At 41.1% G+C, this 21,307-nt stretch overlaps 1 protein-coding gene across 1 annotated transcript; it reads right to left on the bottom strand.

Annotated features, from left to right (window-relative positions):
- Positions 1 to 6,839: 6,839 nt before the first annotated feature.
- On the bottom strand, positions 6,840 to 20,965 carry LOC308276806 (ADP-ribosylation factor 4; the record flags this gene model as incomplete). The annotated part of the gene is made up of 6 exons (XM_080715693.1): positions 6,840 to 6,926; positions 8,385 to 8,510; positions 11,039 to 11,110; positions 16,834 to 16,943; positions 17,127 to 17,207; positions 20,899 to 20,965. The coding sequence occupies 6 exons, from the start codon at positions 20,963 to 20,965 to the stop codon at positions 6,840 to 6,842; spliced, it is 543 nt and encodes a 180-aa protein (XP_080571819.1).
- Positions 20,966 to 21,307: the final 342 nt, after the last annotated feature.

Below are 21,307 nucleotides of genomic sequence, written 5' to 3'. Positions count from 1 at the left end.
CAGTACCACAAAAACAAAAACAAACCTCGGGTTGGTTTTTCAAATGTTTCAGTTAAGATTTTGGAATACAACTAAGTAAGTATTGACACTAGAAAACCAACCATGGATAAGGGATGGGATAACTACTCTACGTATTACTTGAATGGCACTCAATCTAGCCAAAAAAGAGTCACTGTGATCAAAGTCAGGTTGGTAAATTCTTTAAAAGGCAGCTCCCAAACCGGGCGTGGTGGCGCACTCTTGTAATCCCAGCCTTTAGGAGGCTGAGACAGGAGGATCGGTTCACAGACAGCCTCAGCTACTTGGTGAGGCCCTTTGTAACTCAGTAAGACCCTGTTTCAAAATAAAGAATAAAAAATAGGACTGCGGTTGTAGCCTGGAGGTAGGATACCCTTAGGTTCCATCCCCGGTACCACAGCAAAAAAAAAAAAAAAAAAAAAAAAAAAAAAGAAGGCAGGTCTAAACCTGGCAACACATAGTACTTACGTGCCCACTAAAACTGGGTGTACACCATCAGAATAGTGTAGAAATCACTGAGAAGGCCAGAAAGGAAATTAATTCCACTGTCCTTAGCACACAAATGACATTCACTTAGTACAGCTTTTTTTTGGCCTTAGTTCAGATAAATAATAGCTTTTGCTACTCAATTATCATAATCTTGGTTCTTAAAACATTTTATATGATTTATGGTAGTAACATTTCCAATATTAAATAAATTTTAGCTGGGCGTGGTGGCACACGCTTGTAATACCAGCACTTGGGAGGCCGAGACACGAGGATTGCACAGGTTTGAAGCCAGCCTCAGCTACTTAGTGAGGCTCTCAGCAATTTAGTGAGACCCTGTTTCCAAATAAAATATAAAATAGGTCTGGGAGTATAGCCCGGAGGTAGAAAGCCTCTGGGTTCCAGCCCCAGTACCACAACAAATAAATTTTATATTTTGGTAATTCTATTTCCAATCTGTCTTAAAGTAATATAGTAAGAACCAAAAAGCAGCCAGTAACCTTCCAGTAATGGTAATTTAAGTTACCTGAATGTTACAACATATATACTAGAAGAAAAATATAAAAGTGATTGAACTTAAGGACTCAAGTAACTTTTGGAAGCAAATCCTAATCAATTCCATTCTTATATAATACAGCCATTAAAGTAAAATGTTTAGAGCTGGGCGTGGTGGCACACGCTTGTAATCCCAGCATTTGGGAGGCTGAGGCAGGAGGATGGCTGAGGTAGAATGCTCCTGGGTTTCATCCTCAGAGGTAGAATGCCCCTGGGTTCTATTCCCCAGTACCATAAAAACAAAACAAACAAAAATAACTAAATTGATAACTGGGAAAAGTTCTTGGCATACCAGCATTGCCAAACACTAATGATCTGTGAAGTAAGCTGCTGGTAGCGGACTCTTTCCAATCACATTCTTAGACTGGAATCTTTTGAAATCGGAAATGAGATTCTGGGGTTGTTTCACTAATTTTCCCAATATCAGATCTTCAGGGTACTAACATATATCACTTGCTTTTATTACTCCAATTTTATATCCTAAAAGTTGGTAATAGTGTTTACCTTACTGAAACATCAGCATGCCACCATCAAGTACCTGTTTTCAACAAGTCACAAGTCCACTTTCAACGCTTCAAAACATACCAGGACAGATCTCACATTTAAGAAATTTGATCCCAGTAAGAGACCTGAAAGTAATTATTACATGAGGTAAATTATGTACTTACACTGAAGTAAATAAGTCTCTAAGTGAGACACTGATACTCTACAAAATCAAGGTAACACATTTCACTTGTTTTATTTTCAATAGAGTATGTAAGGCAAGGGGGAGAATCCATGGGATCTGAAATCTTTAATAAATATCAAGATGTTATCAGTGAGGAACAAGGAAAAATATTTTTAAAAAATTACATCAAATCCCAGCATTTGGGAGGCTGAAACAGGAGGATAACTTGCGGCCTGCCTCAACTACTTAGTGTGGCCCTTTGCAACTCAGTGAGACCCTGTTTCAAAATAAAGAATTAAAAAAATATATGGCTGGGGGTCTGGTTTGGAGGTAGAATGCCTGAGTTCCATCCCCAGTACCTTGAAAAAAAATAAAATTACATCACAAAAAATCAGCTGATAGGCTCAACAAAAGACAATGGAGAACTGTATTGACTATTAAAACAATTCTAGCTTACTAGCCAAGGGGATAGAGAACAGATAATGGTACTTTCTTACCCTGATGATACCAGTGAGCCTTTAAGGGAATCAATTCCTCTTCAGTTTCTCTATTAACATGCTTGACAATTATCTGACAGAACAGTCTTTAATCTAGGGACACAATCAACTGTTCTGTGTAAGGGAGGCCAGAGACCTCTCACTGACTGACCAACACTGTCACATTTGAGTGAACAGTAACCACTGGACCGTGAGAGTCAAGTATTTCATAAAACCACTGAACAATGAATTAGGACTTCGACAGTGATTTCATAAGTTTACAAAAAACCAGGGAAAGGCAGTATATAGGGCCATCTCATAATTTATGCTTTTTCCTAAAGCATCTGATTGCTTTTATTTGACAATAAAACTCAAGGTAATTTTCTTTTAAATCTAATACTTTGAGGACTGAATAATTTCGAGGAATACTTTGAGGACTGAATAATTTCGAGGAAATATACATCTAGAAAAAACTGGGCATGGTGGTGCACACGTGTAATCCCAGTACTTGGGAGACTGAGACAGAAGGATTGCAGGTTGCAGGTTTGTGGCCAGCCTCAGCTACTTAGTGAGGCCCTCCACCACATAGTGTGACCCTGTTTCAATATTAATAAAAAATAGGACTGCGGGTGAAGCTCAGAGGTAGAATGCTCCTGTGATCAAATCCCCAGTGCCACAAAAAAATAAAAATAAAAACAAAGAATAAAAAATAGGAGCCAGGTGTGGTGGTGCACACTTGTAATCCCAGTATTTGGAAGACTGAGACGGGAGGATCACAAATTCGCTGACAGCCTCAGCTGCTACTTAGTGAGGCCCTTTGCAACTCAGTGAGATCCTGTTTCAAAAATAAAGAATAAAAAATAGGGCTGGGGGTGTAGCTTGGAGGCAGAATGTCCCTGGGTTCCATTCCCAGTACCGAAAAAAAAAAAAAAAAGAATAAAAAATAGGGCTAGGAGTGTATCTCAGAAGTAGAAAGCCCCTGGGTTCAATCCCTGGTTACACACACACACACACACACACACACACACACACACACACACACAATCTAAAAAAAAAAAAAAAATTCTAGCCAGGCATGGTGGCGCACACTTGCATTTGGGAGGCTGAGACAGAAGGATCTAAGTTCACAGACAGCCTCAGCTCTTTAGGCCATTGGCAACTCAGTGAGACCCTGTTTCAAAATAAAGAATAAAAAATAGGGCTGGTGGTGTAGCTTAGAGGTAGAATGTCCCTTCTTAGGATCTATCCCCAGTACGGCAATAATAGTAATAATAATAATAATAATAATAATAATAATAATAATAATAATAATAATAATTTCTAGAGGTAAAATACATCTGACAGGTTACAAAGTTAATGCTTAAAAAAAAGAAAAAAGCAGCCGGTCATGGTGGTGCATGCTTGTAATCCCAGCATTCCAAAGGCTGAGACAGGATTGCGGTTTGCGGACAGCCTCAGCTACTTAGTGAGTTCCTCTGCAATTTAGTGAGACCCTGTTTCAAAGTAAAGAATAAAATTAAAGGGCTGGGGGTGTAGCTCAAAGGTTGAATGCCCCTGGGTTCCATTCCCAGAATACCCCCCCCAAAAAAAACAAAGGCATCTTGCAAACTGCTTTTGTCCAGTTAATGAAAACTGGGCAATTGAAAAAATTCTTTGTGAAGCCCAGTGCGGCAGTGAATGCCTATAATCCCAGTACTTGGGAGCCTGGGACAGGAGGATCCAAGTTCAAAGGCAGCCTCAGAAATTTAGCAAGACTCTATTTCAAATTAAAAGAGGGGCCCCCAAGCTGAGCATGGTGGTGCATGCTTGTAATTCCAGCATTCGGGAGACAGGAGAATTGCAGTTCTTGGCCACCCTCGGCTACTTAGTAAGGTCCTTTGCAACACAGTGAAACCTTGTTTCAAAAAAAGGGTAAAAAAATAGGTCTGGGGGTATAGCTCAGGGTAGAATGCCCCTGGGTTTCACCCCTAGTACCACAAAAAAAAAAAAAAAAAAAAAAGAAAAAAGAAAAAGGGGCCGGGGTATAGTTCAGAGGTAGAAAGGCCTTGTGTTCACTCCCCAGTAACAAAAACAACAAAAGATTATATGGATTTTCTAGTCCTTCTTTAGGGTCCATGAAAGCACCTTGACTAAACTAGGATAGTTTTTAAAATTAATACAGTGGTGCTGGGCGTGGTGGCGCACGCTTGTAATCCCAGCACTTGGGAGGCTGAGACAGGAGGATCACAGGTTTGAAGCCAGCCTCAGCTACTGAGTGAGGCTCTCAGCAACTTTGTGAGACCTTGTTTCCAAATAAAGTATAAAATAGGTCTGGGAGTATAGTCTGGAGGTAGAAAGCCTCTGGGTTCCACCCCCACGACCACCAAAAATAATAATACAGTGGTGATTTAACTACATTCTTAACATTGAACTTACTGAAATTTTTTATCTACTACTTTGTATCCCACAAAAAAAAAAAAAAAGAGATCTCTTATTTGGATAGGAGGGAAGAGTTCATGTAGTCAACTTTTAGTGAAGTTGTAATCACATCAAGTGATACAAACTAGTTAAACATGTACTTAATCCCAGAACCTTTTTCCTTTTTCTGGCAGTAGGGGCTGAACCAGGAGCATTCTACCTGAGCTAGACCTTCTGCCCTTTCAAATGTTTTGTTTTGAAGAGGGTCTCCCTAGGTGGCTGAGCCTGTGATCATCCTATTTCAGCCTCCCACGTACTGGGATCAGAACCTATTCTTGACAGTGGTAAACTGCTTAATTCCAATCTCCTACTGCTTAATTGTTTTTAGAGAACAATTAAATACACATTTTATAAGCATGTTACTTGGTTTTAGAAATAAATTTTGAGTCATAAATCTATCTGAATCTACTGATGCTGCTAAGAACCAAAAAAAGGTAAGTTTGCATACATAAAACATTAGAAGACATGCAAAGTTATCAAGTTGAGCCCTTAATCAAGGGGCTCTATTTTTATTGCCTTATTAAGAATGAGATGCCAGCCAGGCAGCATGGTGGCGCACGCATGTAATCCCAGCCATTCGGGAGGCTGAGACAGGAGGATCGCAGTCCCTGGACAGCCTCAGCTACTTAGCGAGGCCTTTTGCAACTCAGTGAGACCCTGTTTCAAAATAAAGAATAAAAAAACAGGGCTGGGGGTGGAGTCAGGCACGGTGGAGCTCACTTGTAATCTCAGCATTCGGGAGGCTGAGACTGGAGGATTGCGGTTCACAGACAGCCTCAGATACTTAGTGAGGCCCTTTGTAATCAGTGAGACCGTTTCAAATAAAGAATAGAATAGGGCTGGGTGTAGCTCTGAGGTAGAATGCCCCTGGGTTCCATCCCCAGTACTATTAGGGGAAAAAAAAAAAATCAGAAGCCCCAAATAAAAGTATTAGTAATTTTAAAAGTTAGACACATGCAGCTTTGTACTGAAGTTCTAAAACTTGTGAGGTTGGAAAGTGCGTGTAGGCTTTGTTCTTTAGAGTAGCAGCAATTTGGGCATTCTGTCATGCAAACAGCACTTGAAAAACCATGAAATAGTATTACCTGTAAGTACACACGTGCAGGCTTTTGCTCACCTTATAGTACCAAATGGGATTTTATGAGAGGAAACGAAATTACTGATGTTTTGCCCTGCTCTCTTCTATACATAATAACCCATAATAAGTTTACTTCAGATTAAACAATTAGTAACCCCACGGGGGTTTGTATTGTTGCCTACAGTATGCAAAGTATGCTCATCAATTTGGCTACATAAGAAACACCCATTTCAAATACTGTCAAGACTCAAAAAGAACACATACAAAGATATTTTATTATTTTATTAGGAATAATTCCAAATGGGTTATGAAGAAAACTTACTGTGTTTAATGAGTTTTCAAAAAACTCTCAATGAAGATATGTTCACCAATAAACAATAAAACATTGACAGAACTACCATATACTGGGCAAAAAGACTGATACCAAAAGCAACATGCAACATAAAAAAGATAACAATATAAAGGAAGACAGTCTGCCGAGTATGAAAATCCATCTCAATACAAAGTCTTTGAAACCAGTAAGAATTAGCTATCAAATCCAAACCGCACCGAGGTAAGCCTGGCAGATGAGAGCCAGAAGTCAACAATGGAGGGAAAGTAAGTTCCTCAGTGCAAGAGAGCTGAATAGTGTTCTGGAGTATTTCCCTGGCTGGCATAAGCAGTATCAAAAACTCTTTTTGGTAAAGGATAGAAATAAATACAAATGGAATGCTACATTTTTAAATCGGCAGACTGTCCAGGAATGATAAAGGTGTAAGTAAAGTAGCAAGGGGATAACTTTAAAACATTATTTGTTGTGGGCTCAAAAAACATTCGAAACATTTATTTGGAAATGTCACATTAGCTTTGTCTAGGCATTTAGGCTTAAAGGAAGTAAAATCAAATGAGGATACTTTTTCCTAAGAATTTCTTTAAAAAACCAAGTACATTGCTAAATAGCAACATTACACTTGGTAAACAATAATTGGCAACAAAATAAGTTTAAACGGTGCCCGAAACCAGTCCCAGATACTGCTTTATAACCAAGATGCAAACTAACTTTGTTGTAACAAGCCTAGGCCAATTCTATCAGACGTGTCCTTGGTTAGATCTCCAGTTTCATTTAACGCTTTGAAAGCTCATTTGACAGCCAGTCAAGTCCTTCATACAGACCGGTTCCTTGTGTAGCACAAGTGGCTTGGACATACCACTGTGAAGAAAGGACAAGAAAACATGTGATCAGCAAGATTCTATATAGCCAGTGTTTATATTTTATTTAAACTTCCCCAAATGCCAAGGATACTTCTGAATTAGCAGTTACCATAAGTATATTTAAAAAGGAAACAAAAAATACATACCACAGGAATATGTATAAAGAAATGTATTACATGATTATATCTCACAAACATCATCAAATTTATACTTAATGATCTCTGTAACTATAAAGATCACTCATTCACCTTTAGCTTAAGAGTTTTCTCACGCCCTCTTTGACTCTCACAAGCCCCCTTCCCACCTTCTCACATTTAAAGCTTCTCTCTGTTCATTAGATTTAGTCAAGTCTCCACCATTTCATCTAAGTTGAATATTCATGGGGAAATCAGTGACTAACAAACTCCCCACCTAGTCTTTACAATATTTTATTGCCCCCAAACTAAATTAAATAGAAAAGTCTTATCTTTTCCCCTTTGCAGAGCTACCAGTGGAACTTTGTGCATATCAGGCAAGGACTATGCCCCTGAGCAACATCCCCAGCCCAGAAGAGGCAAAATTTTCAAAGGTTTCCTGACAGTTTAGGAGCCAACTTTTCAGAGAATTTTACTATTTGATATTATGCATCCCTAAAAGCTCTACCTTTTTACATGGACTGAATCTTATCTGTCAAGTAATCCCAGCATTCAAGAGACAGACTGAAGGACCGATCGCAGTTTACAAACAGTCTCAGCTACTTAGTGAGGCCCTCGCAACTCAGTGAGACTCTAGTTCAAAAATAAAACACTAAAGAAAAGGGCTGGGGATGTAGCTTGGCGGTAAAATGCCCCTGGGTTCCATCCCCAGGACCGCCAAAAAACCCCCAAAAACCTAGAGTGCAATTTAGTTACCTCCAAGAAATAGCTTATTTTTATTCTTTTTCTTTCTTTTTTTCTTCTTTTTTTTTTTGCAGGTCTGGGGATGGGACCCAGGAATATTCGACCTCCGAGCTACACCCCCTGCCCTATTTCTTATTCTTTATTTTGAAACCGGGTCTCACTGAGTTGCAGAGGGCCTCACTAAGTAGCTGAGGCTGTCCAGAACCGCAATCCTTTGGTCTCAGCCTCCCGAATGCTGGGATTACAAGGGTGCGCCACCACGCCTGGCCATATTTTTATATTTTTAATTGGCCAGTATTATGCCTTAGAAGAAAAGCCTGACTGTTGCAAGACCACTCATTGCAGATATACCATGTTCAAATTTTTATTTGAACCAATACCATAGTAACCTAGAAGACTCAGGAAAATCATGGATTCTTATCTCTGCAGCAGAGAACATTTGGTTCATTTGTAGCTTATCTTTTTTAAATTATTCTGGGACATCTCGAACAGGCCATAGGGTAAATAGTATTTTCCTTGTTGACACGTTATTGCAAAACTACTGTACAGTACATAAGTATCAACTTCCAAATACTTACGGTTCTATTACGAAGAGACTGAAGACCTAATTTGTCTGTCATCTCACTGATGGCCATGGCGTTTGGCAAATCCTGTTTGTTGGCAAAAAGTAGCAGCACCGCATCTTGCAGCTCGTCTTCCTCAAGCTGGAAACAAAAGCTAAGGAATCAACAACTACCATACTGGAGTCCAATTATTTTAACTAACTGCTCAAAATATGTCTTCCTACACTTATCTTTTTTTTTTTTTTTTTTTGGTACTGGGGTTCCCGGGTTACACTCCCAGACCTATTTTTTTATATTTTTTATTTGGAAACAGGGTCTCTTAGGCCAGCGAGGCTGGCTCTGAACCAGCACGATCCTCCTGTCTCCGCCTCCCAAGCTCGGGGATTACAAGCGTGCACCACCACGCCCAGCTATACTTATCTTTAATCAACATTAAATACAGTATTAAATATCAACCAACTCTATGTAAACTTCAGGTATTTGTGTGTGTGTGTGCGTGGTACTGGGATTCCTGGAAACCCTTCTACCTCCGGGCTATACTCTCAGACTTATTTTATATTTTTATTTGGAAACAGGGTCTCTTAAGCCAGCGAGGCTGGCTTCAAACCTACATGATCCTCGTCTCTGCCTCACAAGCATGGGGATTACAAGCGTGCGCCACCACACCAGGTTTCAGGTACCTTTTTTTGGTGGTATTGGAACTGGGGATTGAACCTAGGGGTGCTCTACCTCTGAGTTACATCCCCAGCCTTTTCTTTCCTCTTTCTTTCTTTCTTTCTTTCTTTCTTTCTTTCTTTCTTTCTTTCTTTCCTTCCTTCCTCCCTTCCTTCCTTCTTTCTTTTCCTTTCTGCAATACTGGATACAGAACCCAGGGGCATTCTACTTATGAGCTATACTCCCAGCCCTATTTTTTATTATTTTGAAACAGGGTCTCACTGAGTTGCAGAGGACCTCACTAAGTAGCTGAGGTTTCTGAGAACTGCAATCCTCCTGTCCCTGTCTCAGCCTCCCAAGTACTGGAATTACAAGCATGCCCCACCACACCTGGCAACATGCCCATTTTAAATGAAATTCATGGTGTGTGAATTATATTTCAATATAATTACTTACAAAAGAATAGAAGTTATCTGGTCATGGTGGTACAAGCCTGTAATCTCAGTACTTGGGAGGCTGAGACAAGATCGTAGGTTTGAGGCCAGCCTTGGCAACTGAGACTCTCAGTAGCCTAGAAATACCATTTCAAACAAAAAATAAAAAGACCTAGGGGTGTAGCTCAGAGAAAGACTGCCCCCGGGTTCAATCTCCAGTACCACAGAAAAGGGGAGGGAAAAAAAATTGATGATATTTGACCCATTAGGGTAAAAAAAAAAAAAAAGCCATCTGGGAATTAGTTATACATACAATGGCAAAATGGTTTTATAAACTGCAATATACTCATAAGGGCAATGAATGAGAATTATGATTTCATTTCAGTAAATATTTCATGGCTAAGCCAGGCGTAGTAGCGCACACTTGTAATCCCAGCATTACAGGCTGCAACAGAAGGACTGCGGTTTGCAGACAGCCACAGCTACTTAGTGAGGTTCTTTGCAACTCAGTGAGACCCTATTTAAAAAAATAAAAAATAAAAAATATGGCTGGGGGTGTAGGCAGAACGCCCCTGGGTTCCATCCCCAGTACTGCAAAAAAAAAAAAAAAAAAAAAAAAAAAAAAAGGAATAGGGTTGAGTCTGTTGCTCAGAAGTAGTAGAATATCCCTGAGTTCAATCTCCACCACCACATACAAACACAAAGCCTACATATCTGAAACCATGAAAAAGTTCCCCAACAAATTTTATCTCTTCAGTACTTTTAATAATATGAATACAGGAAAACATTAATCTCATACATTGCAAAGCCAAGATGGAAATGTCAACCAAATCAACACTTTCAAATGGAATTTTCTATTGTGGTTGCTATTACAAAACATTTCTCAAGAAACTATCGGCAGAGAGCATAGAGAAAACTGAACTTGATGACCTTGGGAACAGGGCTTGTTAACTAGGCTTCCCAGGTCAAAACTGGAGAACTAGAAATTTTATATCTGTAAAATAATAAATTGTACTACCATCAGATATCCTTAACCGGAAATATGTATAAAATCAATCATGGAACATTCTAAAAAACAATGTTCCATGACCCTTTAAGTTACCAAAGTAGTTACTCTCCCGTGTTGTTAGCTTTTAATTACTTATTTTCTGGCACTGGGAATTGAACGCAGGGGCATTCTACCTCTGAGCTATACCCCCTGGCTCTTTCAATTTTTTATTTTGAAACAGGGTTTCACTAAGTTGCTGAGGCTGGCCTGGAATCCGTATCCTCCTGTCTCAGCCTCCCAAGTACTGGATTAGACTTGGGGTGCACTACCATGTCTGGCTCTTGTGTGTTTTTGAAAAACTCTACAGGGGACTGTGGTCCTAGCTCAGTGGCAGAGTTTGCACTTAGCATGTACAATGGCTAGCATCAAATGAACATAAACAGCTCAGTAGGAAGTTTTTATGTCTATTCTTAAGAACCTGTGAATAATAAAATTTCTCAATTTCCTTTTTACCTATAAGAAAAATGCAACCACTAACACTTTCACCCAGAAAAACACACCCTGAAAATGATAAATTTAAGGTATATTCGTACCATTTTCTGCAGTACAGTCGCTCCTTCCTGAATTCTCTCACGATCATTGCTGTCTACCACAAAAATAAGGCCCTGGGAAAAAAGTTTCAATAAATTATAACAAACTTAAGGGACATACTATGAAACATACTAGCAAAATGTTACAAAGGGCTTGACATTAGAAGAAAATATTTCCTTATTAAAAACAAAATCCCTAGCTCTATTATTGAAAGCTGACTTGAATGCTATTTGTGATTTTATATTACTTCAAACAGAAAAAATACCTTATTCTTATCCAATGATCTTTTGGCAGTCCTGGGATGGAACCCTGAGCATTCTACCTCTGAGGTACACCCAGTCCTAGTTTTTTGGTTTTTGTTTGTTTGTTTGTTTTGCGGGTCTGGGGATGAAACCCAAGGGCATTTGACCTCTGAGCTACACTCCCTGCCCTATTTTTATTCTTTATTTTGAAACAGGGTCTCACTAAGTTACGAAGTGCCTCACTAAGTAGCTGAGGTTATCCACGAACAGCGATCCTCCTGTCTCAGCCTCCTGAATGCTGAGATTACAAGATGCACCATCATGCCCAGCCCCTGGTCCTATTTTTTGAAACAGGGTCTCACTGAGTTGGCAAAGGGTCTTGCTAAGTAGCTGAGGCTATCCTCAAACCGCAATCCTCCAGTATCCACCTCCCAAATGCTGGGATTATAAGTGTGTGCCACCACTCTTAGCATTATTCTTTATTTTGATACAGGTTCTCACTGAGTTGCAAAGGGCCTCACTAAGTAGTAGCTGAGGCTGGCCGCGAACTGCGATTCTCCTGTCTCAGACTCTCAAATGCTGGGATTACAAGCATGCACTGCCACGCCTGGCTACCAATGATCATTTTTCTCAACTATGCTAATTATAATTTTTATCCCTTTTCTCTAACATATTTAAGCACAGGTAAATAAAACAGCAAGACAGTCACAAAGTGAGGACAACCGGAAAAACAATAAACCAAAGCTTGTGAAGAGTCATAAATGCAGCCAGGTGTGGTGGTAAATGCCTGTAATCCCAGTACTTGAAAGGCTGAAACAAGGATTGTAGGTTGAAGGTCAGCCTCAGTGACTTGTAGAGGAATGGGCTGAATCTCAAATTTGCTATTCTATCTTGTGTATATTTTAAATTTTCCATAATATGGTTTTTTGGTACTAACGACTGAACCCAAAGACGTTCCACCTCCAACTATACCCTCACCCCTATTATTTTATTTTGAAACAGAGTCTCACTAAATTGCTAAGGCTGGCCTCATACCTGCAATCCTCCTGTTCTCAGACTTCCAAGTAGTGTGATTACAGGTGTACACCACTGCACCTGGCTCATAACAGTTCTTTAAAGCATGTACCTCAGCCGGGCATGGTGGTACACACTTGTAATCCCAGTACTTCAAAGGCTGAGACGGGAAGATCACAGGTTTGAGGTCAGCCTCAGCGAGTAGTGAAACTCTCATAAACTTAGTAAGGTCTTGTTTCTAAATAAAAATAAAATAGATCTGGAGACATAGATTGAATGTTGGTGGGCTCAATTCCCAGTACCACAGGGGAAAAAAAAGCATGTACGTTTACATCAAAATATCTTTTCTAACTAAAGCTATGCCAGTTAATGCACATAAACTTTTTTGGGGGGGGCAGTACTGGTGATTGAACCCAGGGGCATTCTACTTCCAAGCTACATACTCAGCCCTATTTTTTATTCTTTATTTTGAAACAGAGTCTCACTAAGTTGGGGAGGACCTCACTAAGTAGCTGAGGCTGTCCACAAACTGTGATCCTCCTACCTCAGCCTCCCAAGTATTGGGATTACAAGTGTGCGCCACCACGCCCAGCTAAACATTTTTCAATAAGAATGCCATCTAACAAGACATATTACTTGATTTGTTCCAGCTACCCACCTAGCATGTTCACTGCCCTCTATCGCCAATACACCTTACTTGTATGCAATGTTTTAAGTGTTGGAGAAAAAGCAGCATATTGCAAATCTAGTTCTTGCAATATCACACTTTCTATTTTTTAAAATTTTTCTTTTTTTTTTTTTCTTTTTTCTGTGTGGTACTGGGAATTGAGTCCAGAGGCATTCTACCTCTGAGCTATACTCTCAGATCGATTTCATTTCTTATTTGGAAACAGAGTCTCACTAGGTTGCTGAGACCCTCACTAAATAAGCTGAGGCTGTTCTCAAACCTGCAATCCTCCTATCTCAACCTCTCAAGTACTAGGATTATTAACTGCGCCAACACATGCAGCTAAGACCTTCTTTCTTTTTCCCCCTCTCCCTCCTTCCTTCCTTTTTTTCTCTCTCACCCTCTTCTCCCTCCCAGCAACAGCCCAGCCCTACTTTTTATTCTTTATTTTGAAACAGTCTTCTAAGTTGTAGATGGCCTCCCTAAGTTATTGAGGCTGGCTTTGAACCTGCAAGCCTCTTGTCTCAGCCTCCCAAGTACTGGAATTACAAGCATGTGCTACACTCCTGGTGAATACCCTTTTTCATTTTTCTTTTTGGTACTGGGGCTTGAATCCAGGAGCATTCTACCTCCTAACTATATCCCTAGCCCTAACTTTTATTCTTTATTTTGAAACAGAGTCTAAGTTGTGGAGGGCCTCAATAAGATGCTGATGCTAGCTCCAAACCTGCAATCCTCCTGTCTCAGCCTCCCAAGAACTGGGATTACAAGGGTTTACTACCACACCCACATGAAGACTGTTTCAAAAAAAAAGAGATAAAAAGGGCTAGCAGGGCATGGTGGCACATGCTTGTAAAAACCCAAGCATTTAGGAGGCTGCGACAGGAAGATCCGGGTTTGTGGACAGCCTCAGCTACTCAGTGAGGCCCTCTGCAATTCAGTGAGACCATGTGTCAAAATATAGAATTAAAAATAGGGCTGTGGGTGTAGCTCAGAAATAGAATGCCCCTGGATTCCATCAGTACCACACAATAAGAAAAAAAGAGAAAGAGGGAAAGAGGGAAAGAGGGAAAGAGGGAAAGAGGGAAAGAGGGAAAGAGGGAAAGAGGGAAAGAGGGAAAGAGGGAAAGAAAGAAAGAAAGAAAGAAAGAAAGAAAGAAAGAAAGAAAGAAAGAGGGCTGGGTTCCATACTCAGCTTGGAGGTAGAATGCCTTCTAGGTTCAATCCTCGGTAAAACACACACACACACACACACACACACACACACACACACACACACACACAGAAAAGAAAAGAAAGGAAAAGAAAAAGAAACAAATAAATGAATAAATTGGGACTGGGTTAAGCAGAAAGAATGCTCCAATCTTAAAGTTACTCCAAGTCTCAGTTTCCTCTTAAGAGATTTATGATTTAGATAATAGTTCTTTCCAGGATATTTTACAATTGTGGAAATTTTTTTCTTTGGCGCTGGGGATTGAACCTGGGGCATTTTTCTCTTAATCTACACCTCCAACCCTTTTGTTTGTTTTTGGTTTTTGTGGTTCTGGGGATGAAATTCAGGGTCATTCTACCTCTGAGCTTCACTCCCAGCCCAATTTTATTCTTTTTTATTTTTTTCTCTCTTGTATTTCAATTTTTATGTCACTTATTTGTGTTCTAATTTTAATTATTTACTTCCTTCTGCTTGCTTTGAGTTTAATTTCTTTTTTTAGTTCCTTGCATTTCAAGTTGTTTGTCGATCTGAGAGCTGTCTTTTTTTCCTCCCTTTCCTCTCTTTCATTTCTTTCTTTTTTTTTTAAGTGAGTACTTATTATAGCTATAGATTTCCTTCCTAGAAAATCTTTCACTGCATCTCATAAGAAACCCTTCTACCTCCAGGCTACACTCCCAGACCTATTTTTATACTTTTTTTTTTAATTTGGAAACAGGGTCTCTTAAGCCAGCGAGGCTGGCTTCGAACCTGCGCGATCCTCCTGTCTCCACCTCCCAGGTGCGGGGATTATAAGCGTGCGCCACCACACCCAGCTTATTCTTTTCTATTTTGAAACAGGGTCTCAATAAATTGCAGAGGACAGCCGGGCGTGGTGGCACACACTTGTAGTCACAGCATTTGGGAGGCTAAAACAGAAAGATCGTGGTTGGCGGACATCCTCAGCTATGTAGTGAGGCCTTTTACAACTCAGTGAGACCCTGTTTCAAAAATAAAAAGAAAAGCCGGGTGAGGTGGTGCACGCTTGTAATCCCAGCACTTGGGAGGCTGAGACAGGAGGATCGCACAGGTTCAAAGCCAGCCCCAGCTACTTAGTGAGGCTCTCAGCAACTTAGTGAGACCCTGTTTTCAAATAAAGTATAAAATAGGTCTTGGAGTATAGCCCGGAGGTAGAAAAGCCTCTAGGTTCCACTCTCATTACCACAAAAGCAAACAAACAAAGAGAAAAAGAAAAAAAATAGGGCTAGGGGTGTTGCTCAGAGGTAGAATGCCCCAGGGTTCAATCCCCAGTACCACAAAAAAAAAAAAAAAAAAAAAAAAAGCAGAGGGCCTCCCTAAGTTGCTGAGGCTGGCTATAAATCTACGATCCTCCGGTCTCAGCTTCCCAAATGCAAGGATTACAGTGTGCGCCACTATGCTGGCCTCTGTTTTTTTGGTTTTTGTTTTGTTTTGTTTGTTTTGCAGTACTGGGGGTGGAACCCAGAGTCTTTGTAGCCTATGAGCTATACCCCTAGCCTAATTTTTTTATTCTTTATTTTGAAACAGTCTCACTGAATTGTGAAGGGCCTCGCTAAGTAGCTGAGGCTGTCCGCAAACCGTGATTCTCTTAGCCTCCCGAATGCTGGGATTACAAATGTGCGCCACCACACCCGCTTCTGTTTGTTTTGAAATAGTGTCTCTCTAGGTTGCAGAGTCTTGCCAAATTGTTGAGGCCGTCCTCAAACCTGTAATACTCCTGTCTCAGCCTCCCAAGTACTGGGGTTTCAGGCGTGTGCCACCAGGCCCAGCTGTGGAGACATTTTTGATAGCCATAAACTGCTTAGGGAGAGTAACTACTAACATCTGTAGGTAGAGAACAAGGATCCTGTTAAACATTCTACAATACATGACAGTTCTCCTCACAGTTAAAAAATGTTAATAGGATTTTGCTATTGTAAGATCACAAACCAGCAACATCAGCATCACCAGAGAACTTGCTAGGAATACAAGAATCTCAGGCCTTAGCCAGGCTCTACTGAATCAATCTATAATTTTGACAACTATCCAGGTAATTCATATGCACATTAAAGTTGGAGAAACACTAATGATGCTTGGCTTACGTGCCCAAGAGATTCTGACTCAAGTGGTCTAGCACTGTGACTGGGGTTTGCGAATGTTACAGCTTCTCAACTGATTCTAACAAGCAGCCAAATCTGAGAATTCCTAAGCACTAAAGTCTCTTTCATGCCAGTATTATATGTACTACATGACAATAATAAAATATAAGTCAATACAGACTTACCTTAACATATTTTCAGTAAACACTTCACTAAATGCAAATCTATCAGTCTTTTACCATTAGAAACTACTATGATAGTTATACAGACCTTACTTTCAAAACTGAGATTAAAACCAGAAGAACTACTGAGACACCTAATTCATTCTTGAGAACCACATCTGCATCCATCCCACCCCCTCTTCCAAAATCATACCAGGATGGCTATGTAACTTCTACCCCAGGTAACTTAGTTTTCAAAGGCATGAATGAGAATTCCACTATATACGGGAGTAGTGATAAAAGAATATCGACTTATATTATAAACATCAACATGCAAGTAAACACTAATTATTAATATAAAACCCAGGGCATGAAGCCCATTTTTAAAAAGTTACAAAATTCCTTACCTGGGTGTTCTGGAAGTAATGCCTCCAGAGAGGCCTAATTTTATCTTGACCACCAACATCCCACACTGTGAAGCAAATGTTCTTATATTCTACTGTTTCCACATTAAAACCTACAAGAAAAACAAAAATGACCACTGTGCACAATAAAGCATTAAGAAAACAAGCCCTTCTATTGTGGAATTCTCTTAGAATAGCTTTTTAACAGTCCTATCAAGACAATCAGCAAGCTTAACAAAAACAGATTCTATCTGATTATTCCGTTATGATATAAAGCCAACTGTACACTTTCTTACCAATGGTAGGAATGGTAGTGACTATCTCCCCCAGCTTCAGTTTATACAGAATGGTCGTCTTGCCAGCAGCATCCAGTCCAACTAAAAGAACACGTTACAGATTTAAACTCTGAACCAAAAAGCATACGAAGAAATAATCTTACAACAATTCATAATCTGAAATAAAACTGACTGTTCAAGGCACAAATAGGAGTTCTGATTCCCCAAAGCAACACTTCCTACAAGAGACCTTTCCCTTTTTCTTTCTAGACCTAGAGAGGCAGTAAGAAGAGAAGACAAGACATTCTGGCTGATTTGGGCTTTGATCTCTAGTTTTGCCACAACCTAGCTGAATGCTCTTTTTTCTAGTTCTGTTTTTGTGGTGCTAGAGATCACACCCAGGGCCTTGAACTAGCATTCTAGGAAAGCACTGTAACTGAACTATATCCTTAGCCCTAGTTAAGAGTCTAGAGTTTTGTTTTTTAAATCAAGTTACATTAGGAAATAAAGGCCAAAGAATATAGTCCAAAAGGGAATGCGTCAGATAATATTTCTTCCAAGTTAGTTCTTGCTAATTCTATGAATCTGCTATTTTCTTTCTTCCCCCCTCCTTTTTTTTTTTTTTTTTTTTTTTAAGATATTGCTATGTTGCCTGGTCTGGCTTCAAACCCATCATCTTACTTGTCTCACCCTTCCCCTAAGTAGCTGGGATTACAGGTGAGAACTATTTTTAAAACACCAATTATAAAGTGAATCAGAGAACACAGAACAAGTAAATGACAAATTTAATTTTCTTTTTATTTACAGAACAATTTTTTTTTCTTTTTCTGTGGTACTGGGGATGGAATCCAGGGGCTTTTTTTTTTTTTTTTTTACCTCCGGGCTATCCTCCCAGACCTATTTGATACTTTTTTGGAAACAGGGTCTCACTGAGTTGCTAAGAGCCTTACTAAGTAGCTGAGGCTGGCTTTGAACCTGTGCCATCTTCCTGTCTCATCCTCCCAATACTGAAATTACAAGCATCTGCTACCACGCCCAGCTGCAGAGCAAATTTTGAGTAAAAGGTCTTGATGCTAAGGGGAAAATATATGAATTATATCCCAGTCCCCTTAAAATAAGTGAAGACAAGGCTAATTTCACCCCTACCTAATCCACATAAAATCCATAATTTAATTTCTGACATGAAATGTGCACAAATAAGAACCAAAGTCTGATTAATTTGTGTTTTAAAAATGGTCCTATCAAGCCAGTGATGTGCTGCACACCTGCAAGGCCAGTATTTGGGAGGCTGAGACAGAAGAGTGCAGATTAGAAGCAAGCCTCAGCAACCTAGGGAGACCCTGTTTCAAACACACACACGCACACACACGTGAACATACAAACACACCACTGAATCAAGAAGGCAAGGACTGCCGGGCGTGGTGGCGCACGCTTGTAATACCCGCGCTTGGGAGGCAGAGACAGGAGAATCGTGCAGGTTCAAAGCCAGCTGTGCTGGCTTAGGAGACCCTGTTTCCAAATAAAAATATAAAATAGGCCTGGGAGTGTAGCCCGGAGGCAGAAGGGCTTCCAGGAACCCCAGTACCACCAAAAAAAAAAAAAAAAAAAAAAAAAAAAAAAAGGGGGCAAGGACTTTATGCTTTATAAAGAAAAAAGAAGCACACTAATGAAATATGGGGGGGGGGGATTACTAACTGGCAATTCCAGTACTTGAATAGGGTTAAAAGTGATCTATTACAAACCACGTGTGGTGGCGCATGCTTGTAATCCCAGCACTGGGAGGCTGAGACAGGAGGACAGCCTCAGCTACTCAGTGAAGCTCTCCGCAAATTAGTGAGACCCTGTTTCAAAATAAAGAATAAAAAATAGGGCAGGGGGTGTCTCTCAGAGGTAGAATGCCCCTGGGTCCCATGCCCGGTACCGAGAAAAAAAAAAAAAAAGAAAAAAAAAAAAAAAAAGGTGATCTCTTACTTCTGTTGTCAATTACTCATAAAGCCACACAGAAAAATCTTAAAATTATCAAACTTCCCAAACCACCTCTTTCTCTGTACATGAACATACCCCCTCATGTTTATATTTCCTATAAGTTTCCATAAAAGCTGGCTTGGTGTCTAGCATTTTTTAATCAAGGAAAGCTGTTCCTAAATTAAAGTACAAAATAAGAATAGTAAACCTGAGTAATAATGTATGGCAAAATAAATAATCCCAAATTGTGACTTCTGTCCCTACAGAAGGTTCAATATTTGTCTGCTTTCCTTTTCTTCCAATCACTATTTGGGAAGGAGGGGAAAGCTTCCCTAATATAGCAAATATAATAAAGACTAAGGAAATAGTCCAGGTTCATTTCTAGAAAAAGTTAGAATTAGATTCATTTATCATAGTGCAAAGTCCTCCCATTGCCTTTTTCACACTGCCAATGTTCACTCACTTAAAAGCTTAATATGCCTGCCCACCTAAAATAACCCTGTCCTCTTCATAAAGGAGATGTGAGAAACATTTTGATTTAGCTTTGCAAGCAAATGGTGAATAACTGTTTTATGGATTGCAAAGAAGCTGGACAGGAAAATGAAACAAGAACCAAATAAGTACACTTATGCTCTTCATATGCAATACTACAGAAGCTTGCTTTTGAAACTTTCCATGGTAGCAGAGCTTGAAAATAGATCCTTTTATCTCACTCTCTAGAAAACAAGCTTCAACGTTCAAACTTAAGAGGGAACTGAGAAGGTCCAAGGAGCTCGGCTCTGAGCTACAGACTAGAAAGAAGGGGTTACTTACATCACCCAAGTATCAGTTCTCCCCGACCTGAGCAAACAAGGGCTCCTAAAACTGCTAAAAAGCAGTTTTTAAAACTCTATTTTCGAAGAGAATCTAAGAAAAACAACTTTGTAGTTACCATCTATAAACAAGGCCAACTGAAAAGTAAGCGACATGCTGTCCAGTTCAGGTGCTGAACGCTCATCGGGCTTTTTAAAAATACTGGTTCCTAAGATTGCTGTTGTTATTGTTTTGCATTAAACCGTAGGCCAGCTGGACAAATATTAGTTGGAAAACCAAAGATAATAAACCACATATATTTATAGAGTACCTGAAAGCAGCTAGAAGAAACAAATACAATGACAAAATCGGTTTCCATGAAATGAACTCATTACTAAGAAGAGGAGAAAATGAAGCTGAATCCAGCGAGGCAAAGTCTAGCAAAGCGAGCCCTGAGGACTCCGAACTCTTCGCAACCTTGGGCGCCCCCTCCCCAGCCAGCTGGGCTGGTCACTTCCTGCCCGGGCGGCTCCGGGCTCCGGGCAGGCGGCCGCCTCCCGCTCGCATACCAACGGTGTATGCAGTGTGTACACTACGGAGAAAGGGGGAGGAGGAAAGCTGGAGTCGCTCGCCCTCCCTCCCTCCCTCCGGACCGCTGCCCACACCCAGGGACCGGCTGCTGGAGATCGCACGCTCAGGATGGACCTCGCCAGTGTTCGCTTCGCAGATTTTGCTGCCCCCACATCTCTGCCCAATCCTGTAGAGCTTGCAGTTAAACTAAGGACTAAAGTTAGCCCACAAAGAGGGAGCCTCGACCAGGACTCTGACCACGCCTCTACAGGTGACAGATGCGGGGTGGTCGTTCAGTCTGGCCTTCCATTGTTCCCCCTCAAGACTCTTCCCGACCCCGACCCGCCACCCCTCCCCCACCACAGCCGCGCTGGATAAAAACAGGCCCCGAGGCTGCCCCGGGCGAGAGCCCCGGCCTCCTGTCCGCAACCGCGGGGCTGGCCTCGGCTCGCGGGCCCCCACTCACCCATCAAGATGCGCATCTGCTTCTTGCCGAAGAGGCGGGAGAACAGAGAGGAGATGGTGAGGCCCATGGCGGTAGTGGCACTTGCGATGGGCAGAAAAAGCGGTCAGGGGCGTCCCCGGGCCTTCTCCTTTCACGCTCCGGGAAGAGTGAGCGGAAGGGAAGAGACAAACACGGAGGCAGAAAAGGCGGCTGGGAGGGCTCGCTGGTCCGGGTCGGGTGAAGCTCCAGGGCTGGACCAAGCGGGCAGAGGACTTGCTCGGCGACTGGCGGGGCCGCTCGGGCTCCGGCGTTAAGACTCCTCCGGCTGTGCCACGTCACGTAGCGGCCCGGGCGACTCTGGCGGCGGCCCGGCCCCTCCAACGCGGACAGATCCGCGTCACCGCCGCCCCATCCTCCTGCGCTTCCGGCG

The sequence above is a fragment of the Muscardinus avellanarius genome (assembly GCF_963383645.1).
Source record: "Muscardinus avellanarius genome assembly, chromosome: 18".
Taxonomy (NCBI): Eukaryota; Metazoa; Chordata; class Mammalia; order Rodentia; family Gliridae; genus Muscardinus; species Muscardinus avellanarius.
The sequence above is the reverse complement of the archived record's forward strand: the minus strand, read 5'-3'. Positions and strand labels throughout refer to the sequence as shown.